Source organism: Nematostella vectensis, chromosome 1 (assembly GCF_932526225.1).
Source record: "Nematostella vectensis chromosome 1, jaNemVect1.1, whole genome shotgun sequence".
NCBI lineage: Eukaryota > Metazoa > Cnidaria > Anthozoa > Actiniaria > Edwardsiidae > Nematostella > Nematostella vectensis.
In genome coordinates, this window is record NC_064034.1 from 8299969 (window position 1) to 8321665 (window position 21697).

A 21697-nucleotide genomic window follows, 5' to 3' on the forward strand; every position below is an offset into this window, starting at 1 on the left:
AAAAAAAGGGAGAACGAATTTGGATTTGTTCGTATAAATAGCTATTAGGTAGGAATAAATAGCAGCTGAGTTTAGCAGGTTCTGCAGATAACATATCCCCCGGGCCCAGTTTATTAGCTAGGTGACTTTGGAAGTTTAATTCTGCATACAATGCGTGAAAAAAATCGACGAACTTCTAGAACATTAGTATGATTTTGCGCGATTGCGTGTTTCACTTCGCCTTAGTTGTGCAGTAATTCCACAAAGAAGGTAGGAATAAATAGCAGCTATGTAGGAACATTTTTTCTTTCACACAAATTACAGAAGTTGCTGTAAATAATTTGAGAAACCATAGTTATAATGCCTTTCCATCGATTCTAGCTGATTTTACTCGGTAAATAGCTATTTTTATTATTTTTTTTTGACGTACCCCCACTCCTGACCGTTTTAAGTATCTGATTAGAATGTGAGGGATGAGTATCTAGGATCACCGCGGTGTAGTTTTGCGATCGCGACGCTACTGTGAGTTTACAGTTTCACGAATGATAATGATTTACATAGACCCGCCCCCAAAGTCTGATTGACTACGCGCTATTCCCAAACGAGACAAAGATAATATATAGATTTAGGCACTGCCTAAAAGCGGAGCCAGCAGGACCTTTTTCAGCATAAACTTGTGTAGAACCCCCCTTCTCTGCACTTTCATTATGAATCATTTTCCACCACCCACAAAAAGGCACCATATGTAAAACATATAAAGATTGCATGTTCTATAAATACTGCAATTATTATTAAAAGGTGTCCTCCCAATCCTCCTAGGGAATACCTAGAACAAATATGTTTTTGTTCTAGGTAAAAAAAAGTATTTATTGACATTACTAAGGATATCATTAAGTAAACTATACTTGATAGACAACTGATACAGCAAAATTAGCAAAATAAATTTATGCTGATTAACAGCATGATTGATTAACAGGAAAGGCTTTCAGGTCAGGTCATATTTATTTTAAAATGAGGATCAATTAAAGTTCCTCACAAAAAACTGGGTGCTATTTTATTCTCTTCAAAATTTAAAACAATAAACAAACACATATCAAATTCCTATACAAATAAGAATCTTTTTTATAAGCATCTATTTAGCCTATAATTTGAAATAGGTTGAAATAGGAAAATTGATTTCTAAATAGTTTTGAATATGATCTATAGGGATCATATAGGAGACCTGTTTTTGTTTTTTATGATTAACTTACTACCTCAATTACTTTACCATAAGTCATTGTAATAGCAAGAGACTATTTATGAACCTAAATAGCCTTAATGTCACTAACCACACATTATACAAGAAGCTGTCAGGCTAACTAGGTTTTTCTACTTTTAGAAGAATGAACTCTGGTTCATTTTTTTAGAACAATTTTTCCATTAAAATATTATCTTTCTTTTTGTTACTTTATATGTGTTTATTTTTGGTGACCTACATTGAATACCAACAATTAACCAAAAATTAATTCCAGAATAGTCGATTTAAATTTCAAGTGTTTATCAAATAGATGATGTTTTTCACAAATTACTAATACTTAGGGTTTTAGGTGACCAGCTCTCAACTTCTTTAAGGTTTTAGGAAACCAGTTCTCTATTTCTTTCTCCAAAGAAAGCTGGAGTTTATCTTATAAGAATTTGACCAATCATTCATTGAAATGAATTAAAAATTACTTTTGGTTTTATTTCTAGTATATCATAGCTGTCAACCAAACTTGGGCAGAAATCTTGTGAAATCGGATTAAACAAAGCAAATATGTGGAAAAAAAGCAAGAGAGCCAATGCGGATGAACACAGATAATGTATTAACATTCTCCCAAAAATTAGGTTTATGATGAGGTCCAAAATCTTGTGACAGAGTTGACAGCTCTGGTAACTTATATTCAATTCATTCATGAATAGTATTTATAATTTTCCTATGATAAACGGTGAATGGCAGATTTAGAGATCGAATTTGATAAATACAGCCTAGAATATTTATTCCCTGAGGTAAGTACTTAAAGTAAATCAAATTCAACAATGAAAAAGGTGTTCAAAGTTTGAAAACAAAACAACTCCGAAAGATCGTTCCGCTAAGTACTTTAATACAATACGCTAACTAACCTACGTCTGCCAGTGCAAGAACAAATACATAGGAGCACTTGTCGGAGAAGGTGTCCATAAAATTAGCTTGTTTTTTTTTTTCTTTATTTTGTGGCTTACTCTGACATTTCAGCTCACCTTGACTCGAGCACAAGACTTGACTTTTCAAAACTTTTAACCATGCTTTTACACAGTCTTTTGCACATAATTAGACAAGTTCATATCCGTAGTTAGCATTCCCACAAATGATTTTATTCAAGCACTTCTTTTTCGACAATTCTTGGCTTTTCTGCAGTCAGCTTTCGTGTGTTTTTGAGAGGGGCAGAAATACTCATCCGCCATATTGTTTTGCGCGCTCTGGAGGCCTGTGCCGAGGCAGATCGCGGCTGGCTGGCAGCTTGTGACAATGAAGTCATTGACCACAAAAACTGAGTGGCCTTAGACCATTTTTCTATACCTACGGCCGCGCTGGCTCCGCTATAAGCCAATTCAAAGTTTAAGAAAAGACGCGGGGAGACTGGGTCTAATCGATCAAATCGGACCAAATGAGCGATTTTGCAGAAGAGTTTGTGTCGCGGTCTTGGAGAAAAATCCTTCCTACAAAGTCGTTTTACAAGATATGGGAAAACCGACCACATTCATCTGTTACACACTTATTGTTTTACCTTTCGACCGCGTTTGGTATGAATACGGCCCGGTAAAAAATTTTACGGATAGATCGACTTCCGCCCGCAAAACACCGATGAAAACACGCAACAACAATTAAATTTGGTACCTCAGGTAAAAACAAAATGGTTTTCGTCCACGAAATTCAATTAAGCTGTGCTGGGAGGTTCAGTCAAGGAATAAACTTTCGCGATTACCGCAGTTGACTTCCCGTCTCTCCAGGTTTCTGGCCAGCCTCTTTGCTGTCACAGTAAAGGAAATTCTTTCATGTTTACCTCAGTGACTTCTCGCGATAAAAGGGATTGTTTAATTTGCAATTTATTAACTTGTTAGGGATGGATTATACAAGGAACAAGTAGTACAAAATAGCTTGAACTGTAATTGCGATTATCCACTAAGATTTCTATTAAAGTTAATGTTTCAGCATTTATCTGTTCACACTCTTGAATCCACTTTCATCACTGCTGTTAATAATTCTTCAACTTCATGACATTATTTCACAATGTCCAGAATATTATTCCAATTTATACTATGGTAAATCCAGTTACGTAATGTCTCCGTGCAGAAAGCTAGAGTTGCTTGAACTTCATTGTTACTTAGTACTGTGGTTCCTGTAAAGAAAGGAAGACAAAATGATAAAAAAAGAAATAAAAAAAATCTAATTGAATAATTAAGGGATAATTACTTCATGCACAACAAAAAGCACAAATCAAATAAGTAGCCCTTGGCGAGGGTACACAGCACCTTTATTTTTTACATGAACCCTAATGTATGTATGGCCCTCGGTTAGTAAGCACTGTCACCGGGGTGGTCACTGCCAGAGGGTTTATTGCGTCCCCAGTCCATGATGCAGCATTGGATTTTAGGCTGTATATCACTTAGGTCTTATAATTAGCACTGTAGAAACTTACCTTTTACAGGCAAAAATTGCATCTTATAATGTGCCTCCTCTTTGCTTGTACTGTATTTTAGTGAAACCCTGTTGCTGAAGGAAATGCTGATACTCCAGTCCAGAGCGTTCACGGGCTCCCTTATTGCCAGCGACCAGCATTGCTAGAATACTAATATTACCTAACAATGGACCAGACTTATCATCTTCAAGAAGTTTTTCACCAATTAGTTATCCAACACCTGGAGAGTGAAAATCAAATCATTCATAAAATCTTATCACTATTTACTTGCAATATATCAGGCCTAAGCGCCTACACAGGGGGGTACACTGGGTGCGCGCGCATCCCCCCTTCTTGGTGGCCAAAAAGTGGGTCATTTTTATTTTCAAGGAATATTTAAATACTTTGCTTTTTTCATATGATTCCTATGACTGCGCAGCCCGCTAGGCTAATCACTGATCTTTGGTACGCGCCTGAGGCCTGTAGGCCAGATTCAGAGCAGGGGTGCTTTTTTAAGGCTTCCCTTTAAAATTGCAAATAATTATACAGTAGTGTAGTCAATATGAGCCACATTTCCACTTAGCCTTATAAGGTATTTTTGAGTTGCATATTTTTTAATAATACTTTCAGGGACGTACGCAGCCTATAGGCCTGCAGTCACTGGACTGCAAAAAATTTGGTGATCTTATTTGCATAACGAAGTGAAAAAATCAAATGTTTACTCATTAATTTTTATGTACGTAGTTATATATATAGATGAGGATAAAAACTATTATTTTCTTAATCATAGTAGTCCACAGATGATTTCCAAACATATTGTTATGTCGTTCAGTGCCACGCTATGACTGAAGTACTATTTCAGATCGAGGATGACAAAGGATCGTGTAATGTTCTCAAAAGTCTGACGCATTGACGCCAATTTCAAACCCAAAAGCGGGAGCTATGAAATCTTCACGGGGATGCGGGGCCATGCCCTCATTCAGCTTCTGAATGCTTTGACTGCAATCCTGCGTACGCCCCTGCTTATCAAAAAATTAAAATGGGGGGGGGGCATGGGGAGTCTCCACTGTCCATTTTTCCGCCCAGCCTACATATTCTATAAACATGTGTAACATTTCTAAAAGAGAAACTATATATTCTTAAAATCACAAGTTATTACGAAAAAATACTTTCTGACAACTAAACTTCTTGAGTCATTTTATTTTATCAGCAATAAGTACAATAAAGGTGAAAACAATGGGACAAAATTCTCCACATGGATAATATTTCAAAAACAAGAATTAAAATCTGGAAAAAAATATATTAACTCACCTGGAGGTAATTGTTGATAGACTTGTGCCAACAGAATGTCAATCTTAGTTGCATCAAAGCCCTAATAATCAGATAACTGTTGTAGGTGCGAGTCTCCTTTATTCCTAAAACTCAAGCCCATGACGTCACAGGACGTAGTAGCTCTTAAGTAGAGAAATAGCAGGGCTATTCAAATGCAAAAAACTGAAAAAAGTTATTGTTACATCCTTGTGTCTAAACAGCGTTCTTATTCCCCGATGTTTCATGAACGGTGGCAAAGCTAGCGCGAGAATCAAGATTAATGGCTTTGGTGATGCTTAACCCAAGGTTTACGGCGCTGCCATCTACGCTAGAGTAGCATATGAAGACGATCAAGTACACACCCACATTCTCATGTCGAAGAGTAAAGGAGCTCCTACCAAAGTCGTATCACTCCCAAGATTAGATCTTCTTGCTGCTGTTGTGAATTGCAGACTACTGAAGTTTGTGATCGATTCACTTTCTGCATTGCATGACATTCAGCGTGTCGTTTGCTGGTAAGACAGTGAAGTTGCTTTGCACTGGATCCGAGGTTCTAATGTGCGTGAAAGACGTTTGTAGCCAATCGGGTCGCGGAAATACAGTCTTCGTCTCATTTGATCCCGAATGTTGGAGACATTTTCCCGGAGTAGATAATCTTGCAGACCTACTCACTCGCGGTATGTCATCGAGTAGTCTCACGGAGAGCGAGTTGTGGTGGAAGGGTCCGAAGTTGCTGTCAGCTTCACCTGCGTCTTGGCCGAGTCAAACCCGAAATGAAGACGAGATCATAGCGACAAGAGTAAATAGAAAAGAGAAACCAATCAAGAGCTGCTTTGCGGCTGTCTCACCTGAGCCTGAGCCTGTTATCGATTCTACCCGTTATGAAAAGTGGTACCCCGAAGTTAAAAGGGAAGTCTACGCGGAAGAGTATACAACATTGTTGTCTCAACTGCCGCTGCCCAAGAACAGTCGTATCTTGAAGCTTGGCCCATTCTTTTACAAGAATGATCGCGTCATTAGAGTCGGAGGACGATTGCAGAACTCAGAGTTACAAGAAGAAACGAAGCACCCGGTGATAATCTCGCATGGACATTTTCTTACCGAGAAGATTTTGTAACACTTGCACACAAGCGATTACTTCACGCTGGCCCTGAGACGACATTGGCTGTTTTACGTGAGAGGATTTGGTTGACTCTAGGAAGACGCGAAGTCAAGAGAGTGATTGCTAGATGCGTTACGTGTCAGCGCCAACGTGTTGGTTCTTCATCGCAGACGATGGGTCCTTTGCCGCAAGAAAGAGTGTCGTTTTCCCCACCGTTTAGGTATCGACTTTGCGGGACCGTTGTTTGTTCGTGGGAGTTCGGCGCAGAGGGCTGAGAAAGCCTACGTTTGTATTGTCACATTCGCCGCTTCACGTATGGAACATTTGGGGCTCACTAACGATATGTCAACAGACGAATTTCTTCAAGTGTTAAGTCGCATGGTAAACAGGAGAGGTGTTTGTGACACCGTGTGGTCCGACAATGCTAAGTCATTTCAAGCTGCGGATCGTGAGCTAGAGATTATGTTTGGTAAAGGAATTATTGATACCGGCAAGGTTACGGCTCATTTTGCTGGTCGAGGGGTCAAGTGGAAGTTCATTACCGAGCGCACCCCATGGCGGGCAGGTTTCTGGGAGCGCATTGTGCGTTCAGTGAAAAAATCGTTGCGGAAGGTTCTCGGAAGAGCATTGCTCAAGTTTTCGGATCAATTGCCATCGAATTAAAGCCAATTGTCAGGAGTGGTATTCTGTTAATTTCTTCCTGGAAATTATTGCGATATCAATGTAATGAACGAGGGTGAAAGATCTTACTAAGACCCTATGTATGAGTTTGGTTTGATTCGAATCATTTGCTATCGAATAAAAGCCAATTGGCACGAGTGGTATTCTTTTAATTATTTCCTGGAAAATGGTGCGATCTCAATGTAATCTACGGGGAGGAAAGATCTTACCAAGCGTTGAGTTAAATTGCACGTATTTTTCTCATAAGTGAATTGAAAATGGCCTTATAGCCAAATTTATTTTTTTTCCAAAAAAACATTACTATTACTATTTTTAGTATTTTTTATTTCCCCTTGAGGTCTCAAACCTCGTTACCAAGTGATTAAGGTAACCGGGATGAAATAGTTTGAAATGAACATTTACTTTCATGTTTCTCAGATTTCTTTTTTTCATGTTTCTCAGTGATTAAGGTAACCGGGATGAAATAGTTTGAAATGAACATTTACTTTCATTTTTCTCAGAATATAGAATTGAACACGAAGGATTTGATTTTTCATTACACAAATACTTTTCATGTTTATGGTATGACATTTCTTTCTTGCTTCGAAGAATCTAAGCTGCTGCTAAATGCCGACAACAAACTTATAATTGTTAAACAATGAAGCAAATTAATAATTACGCTTTTTTTATAGTGCTAAAGTATTGAGTTAAATTGTACGCTTGTAACTAATAAGCGATTGAGAAAAAAGCCTATGTGTAATGGAATTAAATCATTTTCACGAACGGTCTTCAAAACGCCTGTGGTCGTAATGAGTAGCTGTCACGAGTGGTTTTGTCACGAGTGGTTATCACGAATGGTTGTCACCAGTGGTTATCACCGTGGTTTTGTCACTAGTGATTGTCATGAGTGGTTTTCACCAGTGGTTTTGTCACGAGTGGTCGTCACGAGTGGTTGTCATGAGTGGTTGTCACCAGTGGTTGTCAGGAGTGGTTGTCACCAGTGGTTGTCATGAATGGTTGTCACCAGTGGTTTTGTCACGAGTGGTTGTCACCAGTGGTTGTCACCAGCGGTTTTGTCACAAGTGGTTGTCACCAGTGGTTTTTTCACGAGTGGTTGTCACGAGTGGTTGTCACGAATGGTTGTCACGAGTGGTTGTGACGAGTGTTTGTCACCAGTGGTAAAAAACGTTTTGAGTCTAGTCAAGGGAGCACGGCAAAATGTATTCCTATTTAACGCGCGATTGATATTTAAAATCAACACGTCATGTGTGTTTGTTTTGTAAGGGGAGTTATCAGTTGCGCTGTGGGGGGTGTGAGACTCGGATTACTACGATGGCCGAGAAGGCTCACAGTCCAGTCTTATTTTTCGACAGTTTCGACAGTCCAGTCTTAGTTTTCGACAGTCCAGTCTTAGTTTTCGACAGTCCAGTCTTAGTTTTTCGACAGTCCAGTCTTAGCTTTTTTCGCAGTCCAGTCTTAGTTTTTGAAAGTCCAGTTTTAGTTTTGTTTCAACCCCTATTTTCAATATGTATTGTCTGCATCTTGCATCTCATGTGTTTATTTTTTTCAAATAGTTGTGGAAAATTAGTTAGATTATAAATGGCTTGATGAAAAGATTGTTTTGAAAGAAATAATAAATAATTGTTTTCACTCTTTTATAAACCAGGAACTACCTGAGGGCCAAGATGAATGCTAAAGACTGGAAGACATGCGAATTAAAAACCATGTCTTGAAGAGAACAGTAGGATGTTCTTATTCACTAGTCATTTGATACCCCACACCCATGGTCCCAGGTAAGGGTGGGGGATTAAACTTTAATAAAAGCCTGTTTTCATGTTAAGAGTCAAAAACAGTCAATACCACCACCCCTCTTGTCATATTCTGGTTAAAAAGTGGTCTAAAACCCCACATTAACCCCTGACTTCTGCGGGACCATAAGGGAGGGGGCGCAAATGACTAGGGCATTACTATGTGATTCAGCAGTACACACTCAATAGATTTTTTTAGAACAAGATACTTATATAATATAAAACTAAAAACAAACTTTTGCTTTTTAAATAATAAATCTGTAAAGAAAACAGTTTTCTATCAACCTAAAGATAATGGGAAAGGGGATATTTTAGAAAAGTACTGAATATAATTATCACATTATTGTTATTATATTTTCTTTTCAAACATTTAAAGAAGAGTCATATTTCTTCCTTTTTTTCTCCCTGTTGACTATTTTTATGCAATTGATGCTCTTTGCTATTTCCCCTCTACACCAAAAATAAATTAATGAACAGATTTGATTTTTAAATTAGTAATTTTCATTTAGTACTCTCACTTATATCTTCTTTTTAGGATTTTCTTTCTTAGGAAGTCTCTTTCCCATTACATTTATTTTAGAGGTTTAGATTTATTTCATTGGAATAGTTGGATCCAGGGTTTCTCAAAAAAAACAAAATATAATGCATTACTGGATGTATATTTGTAGATATTAATTCCCATGGGGATGGAAAATCACCACTTAAAATGGTACATTAAAACTTCAGTATTGCATCTTATCTAAAATTTTGTATGACACTATACTCCATCTTTGAAATCCTGTTTCATCCATTGTTCCTCGCAAGGACAAAGCTTGTCAGAATGTACATTAATGGGACTTTTATTAAGGGGAAGGGTTTTTAAGGCAAGATACTCAAACTTTATAACACTAGCAACAACCTTGTTCTTTTTCAATAATAGAATTCTGTTCACATAGCTTGGATAGCATAGACATGGCCTCTTTAGAGGCCTGTGGTGGTGAAAGGGTTAAGATAATGGGAAAGGGGAAATGTCAAGAAATGCTCAATCAAATTATTTTCATTACTGTTATATTTTTTTCACCAAACCTTTCAAGTTGAGTCAATTTACTTTATAACTCCTCTCCCGTCGACTATTTTTTAGTCAATTGATATTCTTTGCTTCTTCTCTACCCCAAACATAGATCAATGAAAGGGTTTGGTTTGAAATTAGAAGTTAGCATTTTAGCACTGTCAGTGATGCCTTGGATGTTTTTTTTAGGATTTGCTTCCAAAATTAATCTGTTTTTTTCTTCATTGCATTCATTTGGGAGTAGGCCACCAACAACAAGGCCACTATATGGTAGTGGATATTGGTGCATATTGGTACATATTGGTGCATATTGGTACATATTGGTGCACCAATATGTAATGCATGAAAGGAGATATATTTTTGGATTTTAATTTCCAGACATTTTTTTGAATATTCGGTCCAATGAAGGAGAGAATCGCCTCTAAATCAATATATAAAAATTACAGTATGGCATCTAAACAGTCTAAATATATTATTTTGAATCATTGGAATGCTGTTACATCCCTGACATTTTCTGCACAAGGGCAAAGCTTGTCAGAGTATTGTTTTGATTAAAACAATATTCATAATGGAACTTCTATGATGGGACATAAGAATTTACCATTAGACTCTTGACAACTTTGAAAGCCATATTCACACCAGGAATTGTGTTTGTTAACTTTGATGTACTGCATAATTTAAATTATTGAATAAGGCCTGGATCCATTTGGTTGGTACCATAAATAAATCTCAGTAAAGAGCAGGATCCTAGATCCCCCAAAAATACCTCGATCAGTCAACACAAAATACGTTCAATGCTGGCTCCGCTTTTAGGCAGTGCCTAAATCTATATATCATCTTATCCTCTTTAGTAGCAGTACCTCCAGACGTGCTGTTGGAGTGTGCACTGTTCCATTAACCCTTTTTATAATATCTTATTCACTTTAGTAGAAGTGCATCCAGACGTGTCGTCGGAGTGTGCACTTTTTCATTAACCCTTCTTATTATAACATCTCATTCACTTTACTAGCAATACATCCAGACGTGCCGTTGGAGTGTGCACTGTTGCATTAACCCTTCTTATATTATCTCATTCACATTGGTAGTTGAATGAGAGTGCATTGTAATTTTAAGGCATTTTGTTTTCTTTTTACAGCTTTATCCAAGCACAAAGCCCAAATGCGGTGATGAGCTGTATCGTGCTGAGGACTTCGTTACATTGCGCTTAGCCGCATTTTGTTCGATGTGCCTGAGATGCTAATGCTGCCCTGAGTTAAAATATCCATATTACATAGACATTTATTTCCTTGTATAGTGGAAAGATGAGCAGGTGTACTCATAGCCCGATTGAACGGGCTTGCATTACAGCTATTGGTTGGAAATAAAAGTTTGTGTTTGTGATTCTTTTTCGGGGTCGATATCCATCTCATTGCGCGCTCTGATTATCTCTCGGTGCGGATCTTACGATCCGCACCGCGAACAGCCGTATTAGGTCCTCGGGCTCGGTCGGTAATTTTAAGACCTGGTAACAAATAAGTGATGTTTTATAAACGATCAAACTGTTATGCTGCATTTTTTTTTTTCGCTGTAACGTTTGCAGTAGCTGTGGTTGTTGTTTTTGCAAGAATATTATATGAAATCGAAAATTATGTACGACTAGAGGCGTTGGCCAATATACAGTGATCACCCCCCCCCCCCCCCCCCCCCGCATCCAACCCTCTCATGATTCTATCAGCGTATAAAGACCACCAAAAACAAATGCGATAAAATCTTTAACCTCCATAGCCTTTTTCAATGTCTGATTTGTTTGTGTGTCGTGACGAATTTGTCGTGCTCTAACGTGCTAGTAAGCGCTATTTAGTACCCCCGCCATCTCGATAAATATTCTTTTGAGTTGCTTTTGAGTCCAGGCACTTGCTAGTTCCTTTGTAATGTTTTCATACTTCAAACGCGTCGTTTTGTCCCCTTTTTGCGAGTGTGCAAAGTATGATAATTTCATCCGGATTTTATTTCACTGTTTCGCATGCTTGATATAAATAGGGCTTTTTTTAAACTCAATCTCTAATAGTCAACTCGCCACCAACAAACCATCCCGATAAAACAAATTTGGCCCAAATAAAAAAGAGTAATCCGATCATTTTTAAACTTCTGCAGAACAATAATAGACCGAGATTTGACTGCATTTACTCAACAAAAAGAAGTCTTGAATCGAGAAGAGTTCGGCACAAATGTACGCGTTTATTACTTAATTCATAACAAACACCGTCCGTAACGTACACAGAGTATGTCCCTGAAGTATATAAACTAAGGATCTCGTAGTTATTTCCAAGAGATTTCTGCAAAGCGGCTAAGATATGTGATTTCTTTGACGGCATATATATTCGTTTGTTGTTTTATAACAAGTTAAGGGAAAACAGACAAAACAAAAGTCGATCATCAATATTCGAAAATAAAACATTTCCGAATAACACAAAATGAGAGCCGGCTAGCAGGCTACGAGAGCCGAGGCAATAAGCCATATACATCCCGAAGCCGCAGGCCGAGGGATGAATACATTTTGCCGTGCTCCCTTGGTCTAGTAAGAAAAACTATTAAAACCCTTTGCAGATCTAAATATCACGTTATGGGTGAGTGGTTTTCCCAGGAGAGTTGTTCCTGCTGCGGGCTGTCAATCAAGTAATTTTACTCACTACTGCAATAAATTGTCGTGCCGCGTTTGGTGCGGCGTATAATCCATCCATCCCATAAGATACACAGGTAAGATTCCAGTAAAGCGTAAAGTCAAGACGACACTAGCCTGCGTAGCGGCTCAAGGGGGAAGGGGAGACCCATTTCAAACTTTGATTTTTTTTGTATCACATTACTTTTATTCACAGTATCCAGCCCGAAAGCTGCATTTTCTAAGTACCGAGGCCGGTATTAGTGTTTATGAGGGTTGTTTAAGGAGAGTAAATTTTATATACACTAAAATTTAAGAACATATTCAGGCTTATAAGTGACGTTAATTGTAATACTATTCCCATTGATTGCGTGATTAGTTGTGTGATTAAGCTGATCATATTGTTACGAGGTTTTGGGTGGTTCTTTTATGGTATTGGAGGTAGCCGGGGATCGTACACGCTGAGCAAGGGTTGACCGTCTTCTTTGTTCTTTATTGCACCGCTTGAGTGTTTACAAATGTTAGAGCTACCACTGGCTAGCGGGAGGTTGGCTGTAAGAAGGCAAGTGCTTTCGGAAGGTAGTGAAGGAACATCTCTTTCCCGGAAAGTTGACGAAGCCAACTTTAGTCCTGACTAAACCAACCTAGGGCACTGCCGTGTAGTGTCCTCGCAACAGTTACAGCACAATCTTAGAGCTAGTTACTATGCTGCTCAATTTATACTAATCTCATTAATAAACTGGTCAAACTGGTTTTAAGGATAATGTAAGAATAGAAGATCGGGAGTTGACTTTGGGAAGAAAATCAACGATGAAATAATAAATGACTTAGAATAAATTCTTTCAATAAAAATAGCAAGAGCAGTATGAAAGGAAGAGTTTGACTATAGTAATATGCAAAATTAAGTAATGTAACAGCTTTAAGATTAAGGATAAAGGTAATCGTTAAACTGTTATTTTAAGCCTGGCAAATATAAAACCTGTTTTGCTAAACACTAACTTCGCATGCTTAGTCAAACAATGAAGAGATCCACGTAAAGCAAATAAGTGAAATGTCGAATGGAAAGTGAAAGTAAATATCTGACGTGTCGGAAACGACTTTTGCATAGATTAACAATTTATAGATTAACAATATTATAATAGGACCCGGAGTCCGAGGTGTAGGAGCACACAGATTAAAACAGTAAAAGGAGCTCAGAAATAACCTAAACCATTAGTTCTCTTTCTTGCCTTGTAAAGTCTCCTACGACAACGTCACACTTATGGCCTATCGCAAGGAGGACAAAGTTTGTCTGGCCGGGACAAACAGCCAGCCAAATTTTGTCCTGGCCGATCGATTGGCTCGTCAGTTTGTTTTGATCCAAGAACGCGTTCACTCCCATGGCACTTCTTACGTTTACGTCTTGATCGGGGGGGCTTTCTTATCCCGAGTTCACCCAACTTGTTTTACAGGTCTTCGGAAAGTCGGCTATGTTTACTACATTTTCTGATAGTCTTAAACTTAGAGGGCTGGTAGATTATTCGTTTCGGCCATTCATCTTGGCGAGGACTGGTAAAAACCACTGAAGCGCTTAGCTGCATATATTAGCCACCGCATAACTTCAGACTTAGACGGTGTAGCGGTGGCTAATATATGCAGCTAGGCGCTTCAGTGGTTTTTACCCATGATTACATGCGGGCTTGTTGCGTAGTCGCAAAGCCGGTTGATGACAACCTTTTGTCAAACGACTGTATGTAGTAGACTCCGGCTACGAAGCGATTTAAGACCGGCCTCAAGGATTTCTTCCAATATTTATTATATTAAAACATTCTGGAATAGATCAATAATTACAGCATTTAGGCTAGATCTCGGGCATATTCCTACACATTCCGATCATAGTTGTGAAGCGATAGAGATTTACGGAATTAAACTTACAAGCAATGGAACATACACTTGAATCAATAATTACTACCACACAAAACATATCATGTGCTATAAAGCTAATATAACTTGATCATGGTACCTGAAGGGTGGATCCCTGAGCGGTCTTGACTTAACTTAGCTCTGCTCTAAACTTGCGATCTCCTCGTGTGCTCTTTTGACTCTACTGGTCTCAATTTACCACGGAAGCCCTTGAGGGCCACTTTTCGTTAACCAGGTTTTCGTTAACAACATCTCACCTTTCGGTCACGACTTTGAACTTGCGTTACGACAACATACTTTGAGTGTCACGACAAAGTACTATTTGATTATCGCTTAAAACATTGCAGTTTTAGTTTCACGATTTCGAACTTTGTGTCTCAAAACATTGCACTTTGCGTCTTAAAAAACTCTTTTTTGCGCTTTGCTTAAAACATTTCAGTATATTGTTCACGACATTCAACTTTGTGCTTATAACATAGCACTATTTGTCTATTATATAAAATATTTAACCTTGTGCTTCATAACATGGGATTTTGTGTCTTAAAAAATATCACGATTTGCCGAATGCGCAAATCATTTCAGTTTTTGTCTATTGCATAAAATATTTAACTTTGTGCTTTAGAACTTCATTTCACAATTTGAAGAGAGTTATCTAAAATTCAGCGTGGATTACTTCCGAATGGCAGGACGACCTGTGAGCTCCCTACATGGACTAATAAAAACATGATAGGTTGAGGAAAAGGAAACTTAGCGATACGGCATCAAAGGCTGAACTGGTTGATGCATCTGCTCGCTTGAGCTTTATTTAGTGTTCTACAGATGCAGGTACCTCTAGCTCTCCTTGCGGGACAAAAAACGGCCCAAATGATAACTACATCGGAAGCCTCTCCTCCAAACTGTGCGGGCTCATTTAAACAAGAATTTGAGATAATTCTACGATAAATCACGGCATTTGACTTTGTTTATATTATTTGCGGCTAATCGCATTAATGCTAAAAATATTTAACTTTTTTGACAATCATTTACAGCATCCGATAATATCTTAGGGAACGACTCACAATGGGTCGCAATGCTGAACTTTTTACTTTGTCTTATCAACAATGCCATTTATTTCAATGAACTTTATGGTTAATAATCTTGATTTAATATTGATATTAACTTATATCTTAGTTTAAGCTCAGGATTTCACAATTGAGTTTCTAGCCTATTCGCCGTTGCCGTTTGGTATAACCTCTGCACCCAAGATATTCCAGCGATGCATGACAGATTTGTTGAAGAACCAAGAAGGAGCATACGCGATAATGGATGACGTCATTATCGTCGGGAAAACCCCGGAAGAACACGACAAAAGATTACGCGAGACTTTGAAGATCATTGAAGAATAGGGTTTGAAGCTGAACAAAGAAAAGTGTGAGTTCCGAAAGAAAGAAATCTCTTATTTCGGACATGTGATTAACCAGCAAGGCATTAGTCCAAACCCCGAGAAAGTGAGAGCTATCCAAGCACTCGCAGCGCCAGAGAATGTCAGTGAGTTACGCCAAGTGACAGGCATGATTAACTACCTTGGCAAATTCCTACCCAACTTATCCACAGTCATGGCTCCAATGAACGACTTGCTTAAGTCAGATACAGTCTGGCAGTGGACCGAAGTACAACAAGAAGCCTTTGATAAGGTCAAAGAGATGGTATCCACAACGCCAGTTCTAACATTTTACGATCCAAACAAGGCGATCACTGTTAGCGCAGACGCTAGTAGCTACGGAATCGGAGGAGTTCTACTTCAGGAAGACAAAGGGACATTGCGTCCAGTAGCATTCTGCTCGCGAACACTAACACCAGCAGAGACCAGATACTCGCAGATCGAGAAGGAATGTTTGGCATCCGTGTGGACTTGTGAGAGATTTTCACGTTATCTGATTGGTCTAGAATCTTTCACACTTCTTACAGATCACAAACCGCTAGTACCGCTGATTAACTGTAAGGATTTGGATAAGACACCTGTGAGATGTCAACGCCTGCTAATGCGCCTGATGATGTTTAATGCGAAAGCAGTGCACATACCTGGTAAGGAACTTATAATAGCAGACACACTGAGCAGGACCCACTTAAGTCAAATGTGTCAGACAGCGAAAATGTTAAAGCATACGTAGACTCAGTAGTGAACACTAGAATTGCGAAAGATAAACTTCGAGAGATAGAGCAAGAAACTCAAGAAGATTCCAAGCTTAAGTTAGTATTGGAATACGTTAGAAATGGATGGCCGATGCATCCAAAACAGGTTCCCGAAGAAATACGAGAGTATTTTGGAATTCGTAACGAACTATCAGAAGTCAATGGCAAGCTCGTGTTTGGGAGTCGTATTGTGATCCCAGAATCGATGCGCGGTTACGTCTTGGACAGAATCCATGATGGACACCAGGGTGTAACCAAGTGCCGCGAGAGAGCACGTCTCTCCGTCTGGTGGCCTGGTTTAAGCAGAAGTATCGCACAGAAGGTTGCGTCATGTGAATTCTGTTTAGTCAACCAGCCTACGCAGAGGGAGGAACCTCTAAGACACACCCCTAACAAATAGACCATGGCAGCTGATTGCAGCAGATCTTGCAATGTCGGATGGTCAAGATTATCTTATCGTCACAGACTCCTATTCAAGGTATATTGAAATCGCACACACTACAAAGTCACCTCATACTACCTCCAAACGAGTGATTGGTAAACTTAAGAACATGTTTGCGAGATGGGGAATACCCGAACTAGTAAAGAGTGATGGGGGACCTCAGTTCACATCTAAGGAGTTCGAGGAGTTCAGTAACGAGTATGGTTTTACGCACGATCCATCGACCCCACATTTCCCTCAAGGAAATGGTGAAGCGGAAAGTGGAGTACGAATTGCGAAGAGGATTCTGAAACAAGAGGATCCTTTCTTAACCAGAGTGAAGTTGGTTCCTTATTCGCAGTTCCTTTTTCGTCTGTTTCCTTATTCGCTCAGTTCCTTATTCAAATCCGGGGGGGGTACTTACACGATACCTTTTAATTCGAGTTGAAACAGTATTTAGGCATAACAGTTTATTCAGAACAAATCCAACAGCATTTTCGTCGGGTAAATTTGGATGCTTTAACGTGCTCGCTGTTAAGCGGAGCTGTGAACATGAGACTCTATCTGCTACAAAAGGTCAAATTACGCTATGCGTGCAATCGCTTTCACAAATGAATCTAGCAAAAGAGAGGAAATCTTCCTCTCATCTAATAAATGTATTTGTATCTTGGGCTTTCTTTCATAACGCATTAATATATTTAGAGGAGAAATATTCACGCTTTACTTGACTACGTACGCGTGTAGAAGGAATTTGACCTTGCTAACAAAACCACAATTTGACAGATAGTGCTTGTTGTCAATTAACACCTTGGCTACCAGATAAGGCTCTGTCAAAACAAATAGATTAGTGCAGTGACACGGATAGGGAACTGTTCCTTATTCAAGTTAGTTTTCGCGAATAAGGAAATGGAATCTCCCAACGTCCGATCTCGTTTTACGACTTATCCGAATAAGGAATAGACTATGAAGAGGATTGTCAGTGTTTGCTCATCATTTCTCAATAAAGGAAATTTCATAACGCCCGATTTCGCTTTAACGACTCCTTTCGAAAGAGTTCTCGAAAAAGGAAATGGTATTACATAACTCCCGATCTCGTTTTAACTACTTATCCGAATAAGGAATAGACTAAAAAGAGGGTTTTTATATTTTCTAAACATTTCTCGAATAAGTAAATGGAATCTCCCAACGTCCGATCTCGTTTTAAGACTTATCCGAATAAGGAATAGACTAAAGAGAGGGTTCTTTAGTACTTTCTAAACATTTCTCGAATAAGGAAATGGTATTTCATAATGTAATAGCTCGGTCAGGATAGGGTTTGGTGGCCCAGAGACAAAGAATTACAATGAAGTTGGGACGTTTAACAATATAATTCACTCGCTTTCGACATCGGGTTCAAGTCTAAATCTGATACACCCAGCATCGTATTACTAGCGACCTAACTGTCATACAATCATCAACTTAACCTCTTAATCTGTTCCGCTACATCACGCACACATCACTACAATAACGCCTGATTTCGTTTTAACTACTTATCCGAATAAGGAATAGACTAAAAAGAGGGTCGTTTGTGTTTTCTAAACATTTCTCGAATAAGGAAATGATATTTCATAACGCCTGATTTCGTCTCAACTACTTATCCGGATAAGGAATCAACTATGAAAAAGATTGTCAGTGTTTGCTCATCATTTCTCAATAAAGGAAATGAAATTTCATAACTCCCGATTTCGCTTTTGAGCAGGTAAGATAATATTTTAGTAGAGTCCAAATTGTTTTTACTTACATAGAGTTTTGCCTAAATGTAAAAAAAAAAAATATTATTTCAGAGAGATGTGCCTATCTTGAGGCAACATATGGTCTGTTTGACCGAGACCACTGTTTCATGTCCTAGGACAAGACAGGCAACCTGTACGCTTGGCTGTCTGTTAGACTTGTGGAAGAAACCCTTTTACGACTCCAATCAATCAACTCCTGCAGATGTTTATATCATAACATATCGTGCAAAATCGTCCTTCAGGAAATCCAATATCTTTTTCAGAACAATAAATGGGACAAACATAATCCAATTGTTATGATACCGCTTTCCTTTTCCATAGTGTATCACGCTCAAACGAAACAATCCTGTGTAGAGTCAATTATAAATGTAAATAAAATTATTTCAAATCAATTTATTCATTGTGTAATATTTTCAACCAAATGTGCGAGTAATAGATTTTCAAATTTAATTAAAATTTTTTCAAATAACCACAAACCATTTGCATAATACCCTAATACCCTGGGATCCTAATAAGGACGAAACAGCTGTCCATGGTTGCCGAACTGCACGGGTAATAGACTGTGCTAGCGTCCCGTCTTGGCCCGACTGGTGCCAATGTGTGTATGCTTGTGTGCTTTTAAAGTCCACATTTATGTATACATACTCGCAAGGATAGTTTGGCTATCCGACGGAGTTTTAGACTAGCAAAGGTCGCATGCGTGATCCGCACAATTGGCATCACGCTCGGTCGCAGCTCTAGATCCCACATGGATCTAAGCTGTGATTTAAAGCACTTCGTTCGAGTCGAAGTCGCCCTGCAGTTTTTTTGCCGATGAAGTTTAACTGAGGCAAACCGGCTATGCCATGCTGACGAGTCCTAATAAGGACGAAACAGCTGTCCATGGTTGCCGAACTGCACGGGTAATAGACTGTGCTAGCGTCCCGTCTTGGCCCGACTGGTGCCAATGTGTGTATGCTAGTGTGCTTTTAAAGTCCACATTTAGGTAAAAAAGAAATCGGGCATTTTGAGATAAAATTTCCTTATTCGAGAAATGTTAAGAAAAACACTAACGACTATTCGGATAAGTAGTTAAAACGAAATCAGGCGTTATAAAATACCATTTCCTTATTAAAGAAATGTTTAGAAAATACTAAAGAACCCTCTTTTTAGTCTATTCCTTATTCGGATAAGTCGTAAAACGAAAGCGGACGTTGGGAAATTCCATTTACTTATTCGAGAAATGTTTAGAAAATATAAAATACCCTCTTTTTAGTCTATTCTTTATTCGGATAAGTAGTTAAAACGAGATCGGGAGTTATGAAATACCATTTCCTTTTTCGAGAACTCTTTCGAAAGGAGTCCTTAAAGCGAAATCGGGCGTTATGAAATTTCATTTCCTTTAGTGAAAAATGATGAGCAAACACTGACAATCCTCTTCATAGTCTATTCCTTATTTGGATAAGTCGTAAAACGAAATCGGACGTTGGGAGATTCCATTTCCTTATTCGCGAAAACTAACTTGAATAAGGAACAGTTCCCTATTCGTGTCACTGCACTAATCTATTTGTTTTGTCAGAGCCTTATCTGGTAGCCAAGGTGTTAATTGACAACAAGCACTATCTGTCAAACGGTGGTTTTGTTAGCAAGGTCAAATTCACACGACATACGTACGTAGTCAAGTAAAGCGCGAATATACTCCTCTAAACAAATTGTGAGAAAATACTTACAATCCTCTTTAAAGTAGATTCCTTATTCGAATAAATATTTAAAAAGAAATCAAGCGTTATTAAATACCATTTCCTTTTTCGAGAAATGTTTAGAAAATACTAAAGAACCCTCTTTTTAGTCTATTCCTTTTTCGGATAAGTAGGTAAAACGAAATCAGGCGTTATGAAATACCATTTCCTTATTCGAGAAATGTTTAGAAAACATAAACGACCCTCTTTTAAGTCTATTCCTTATTCGGATAAGTAGTTAAAACGAGATCGGGAGTTATGTAATACCATTTCCTTTTTCGAGAACTCTTTCGAAAGGAGTCGTTAAAGCGAAATCGGGCGTTATGATATTTCCTTTCCTTTATTGAGAAATGATGAGCAAACACTGACAACCCTCTTCATAGTCTATTCCTTATTCGGATAAGTCGTAAAACGAAAGCGGACGTTGGGAGATTTCATTTCCTTATTCGCGAAAACTAACTTGAATAAGGAACAGTTCCCTATTCGTGTCACTGCACTAATCTATTTGTTTTGTCAGAGCCTTATCTGGTAGCCAAGGTGTTAATTGACAACAAGCACTATCTGTCAAATTGTGGTTTTGTTAGCAAGGTCAACTTCCTTCTACACGCGTACGTAGTCAAGTATAGCGTGAATATTTCTCCTCTAAATATATTAATGCGTTTGGAAAGAAAGCCCAAGATACAAATACATTTATTAGATGAGAGGTAGATTTCCTCTCTTTTGCTAGATTCATTTGTGAAAGCGATTGCACGCATAGCGTAATTTGACCTTTTGTAGCAGATAGAGTCTCATGTTCACAGCTCCGCTTAGCAGCGAGCACGTTAAAGCATCCAAATTTACCCGACGAAAATGCTATTGGACTTGTTCTGAATAAACTGTTATGCCTAAATACTGTTTCAACTCGAATTAAAAGGTATCATGAAAGTACCCACCCCCCCCCCACGATTTGAATAAGGAACTGAGCGAATGAGGAAACAGACGAAAAAGGAACTGCGAATAAGAAACTAACCTCACTCTGGTCCTTTCTTAGCATTGCTGACTTATAGAGCAACACCGACACAAGCCACAAAGGAAAGTCCTTGTAAGCTTATAATGGGTCGCGAAATACGCACAAGATTGCCTACACTAACTGATAATTTACATCCAAAGACGCCAAATCACAAAGAGGTGAGAAAAGCCGACGAGAAAACCAAGCAGAGATACAAGAAGTCATTCGATGATCGTCACGGCGTTAGATCACTACCTGTACTCGAAGAAGGAGATCAAGTATTGAGTCAAACTTGATAATGAAAAAGGATGGAAAACGCAAGGTGGAATTGTTGCAGCAGACACTTGTAACTGATCGTACATCGTAGAAACGTCTAACTTGAGTCTTCTGGAGCGAAATCGTCGTCATTTACGTCCTTCAGCTGGGATAGATCAAGATATTATTCCCTACGAGCTACCGGAAGAAGAGGATGTCAAGAGCGATGACACTCAAGATGTTAATGAC

General features: G+C 38.6%; 1 protein-coding gene and 1 long non-coding RNA gene across 2 annotated transcripts; both read left to right on the forward strand.

Annotated features, from left to right (window-relative positions):
- The first annotated feature begins 5454 nt into the window (after nt 1–5454).
- Nucleotides 5455–6729, forward strand: LOC125570241. The gene is made up of 2 exons (XM_048731682.1): nt 5455–6077; nt 6237–6729. The coding sequence occupies exons 1-2, from the start codon at nt 5455–5457 to the stop codon at nt 6727–6729; spliced, it is 1116 nt and encodes a 371-aa protein (XP_048587639.1).
- Nucleotides 6730–8459: 1730 nt separating this feature from the next.
- On the forward strand, nt 8460–10962 carry LOC125563684. Its single transcript, XR_007308708.1, has 2 exons — nt 8460–8519; nt 10718–10962. It is a non-coding gene; the product is annotated as an uncharacterized LOC125563684 (long non-coding RNA).
- Nucleotides 10963–21697: the final 10735 nt, after the last annotated feature.

Coding starts and splice junctions, on each gene's coding strand:
- LOC125570241 (XM_048731682.1), top strand. CDS start 5,455: ATGACATTCAGCGTGTCGTTTGCTGGTAAGACAGTGAAGTTGCTTTGC. Junction 6,078..6,236: donor TTTCTTACCGAGAAGATTTT/GTAACACTTGCA, acceptor TCTTCATCGCAG/ACGATGGGTCCTTTGCCGCA.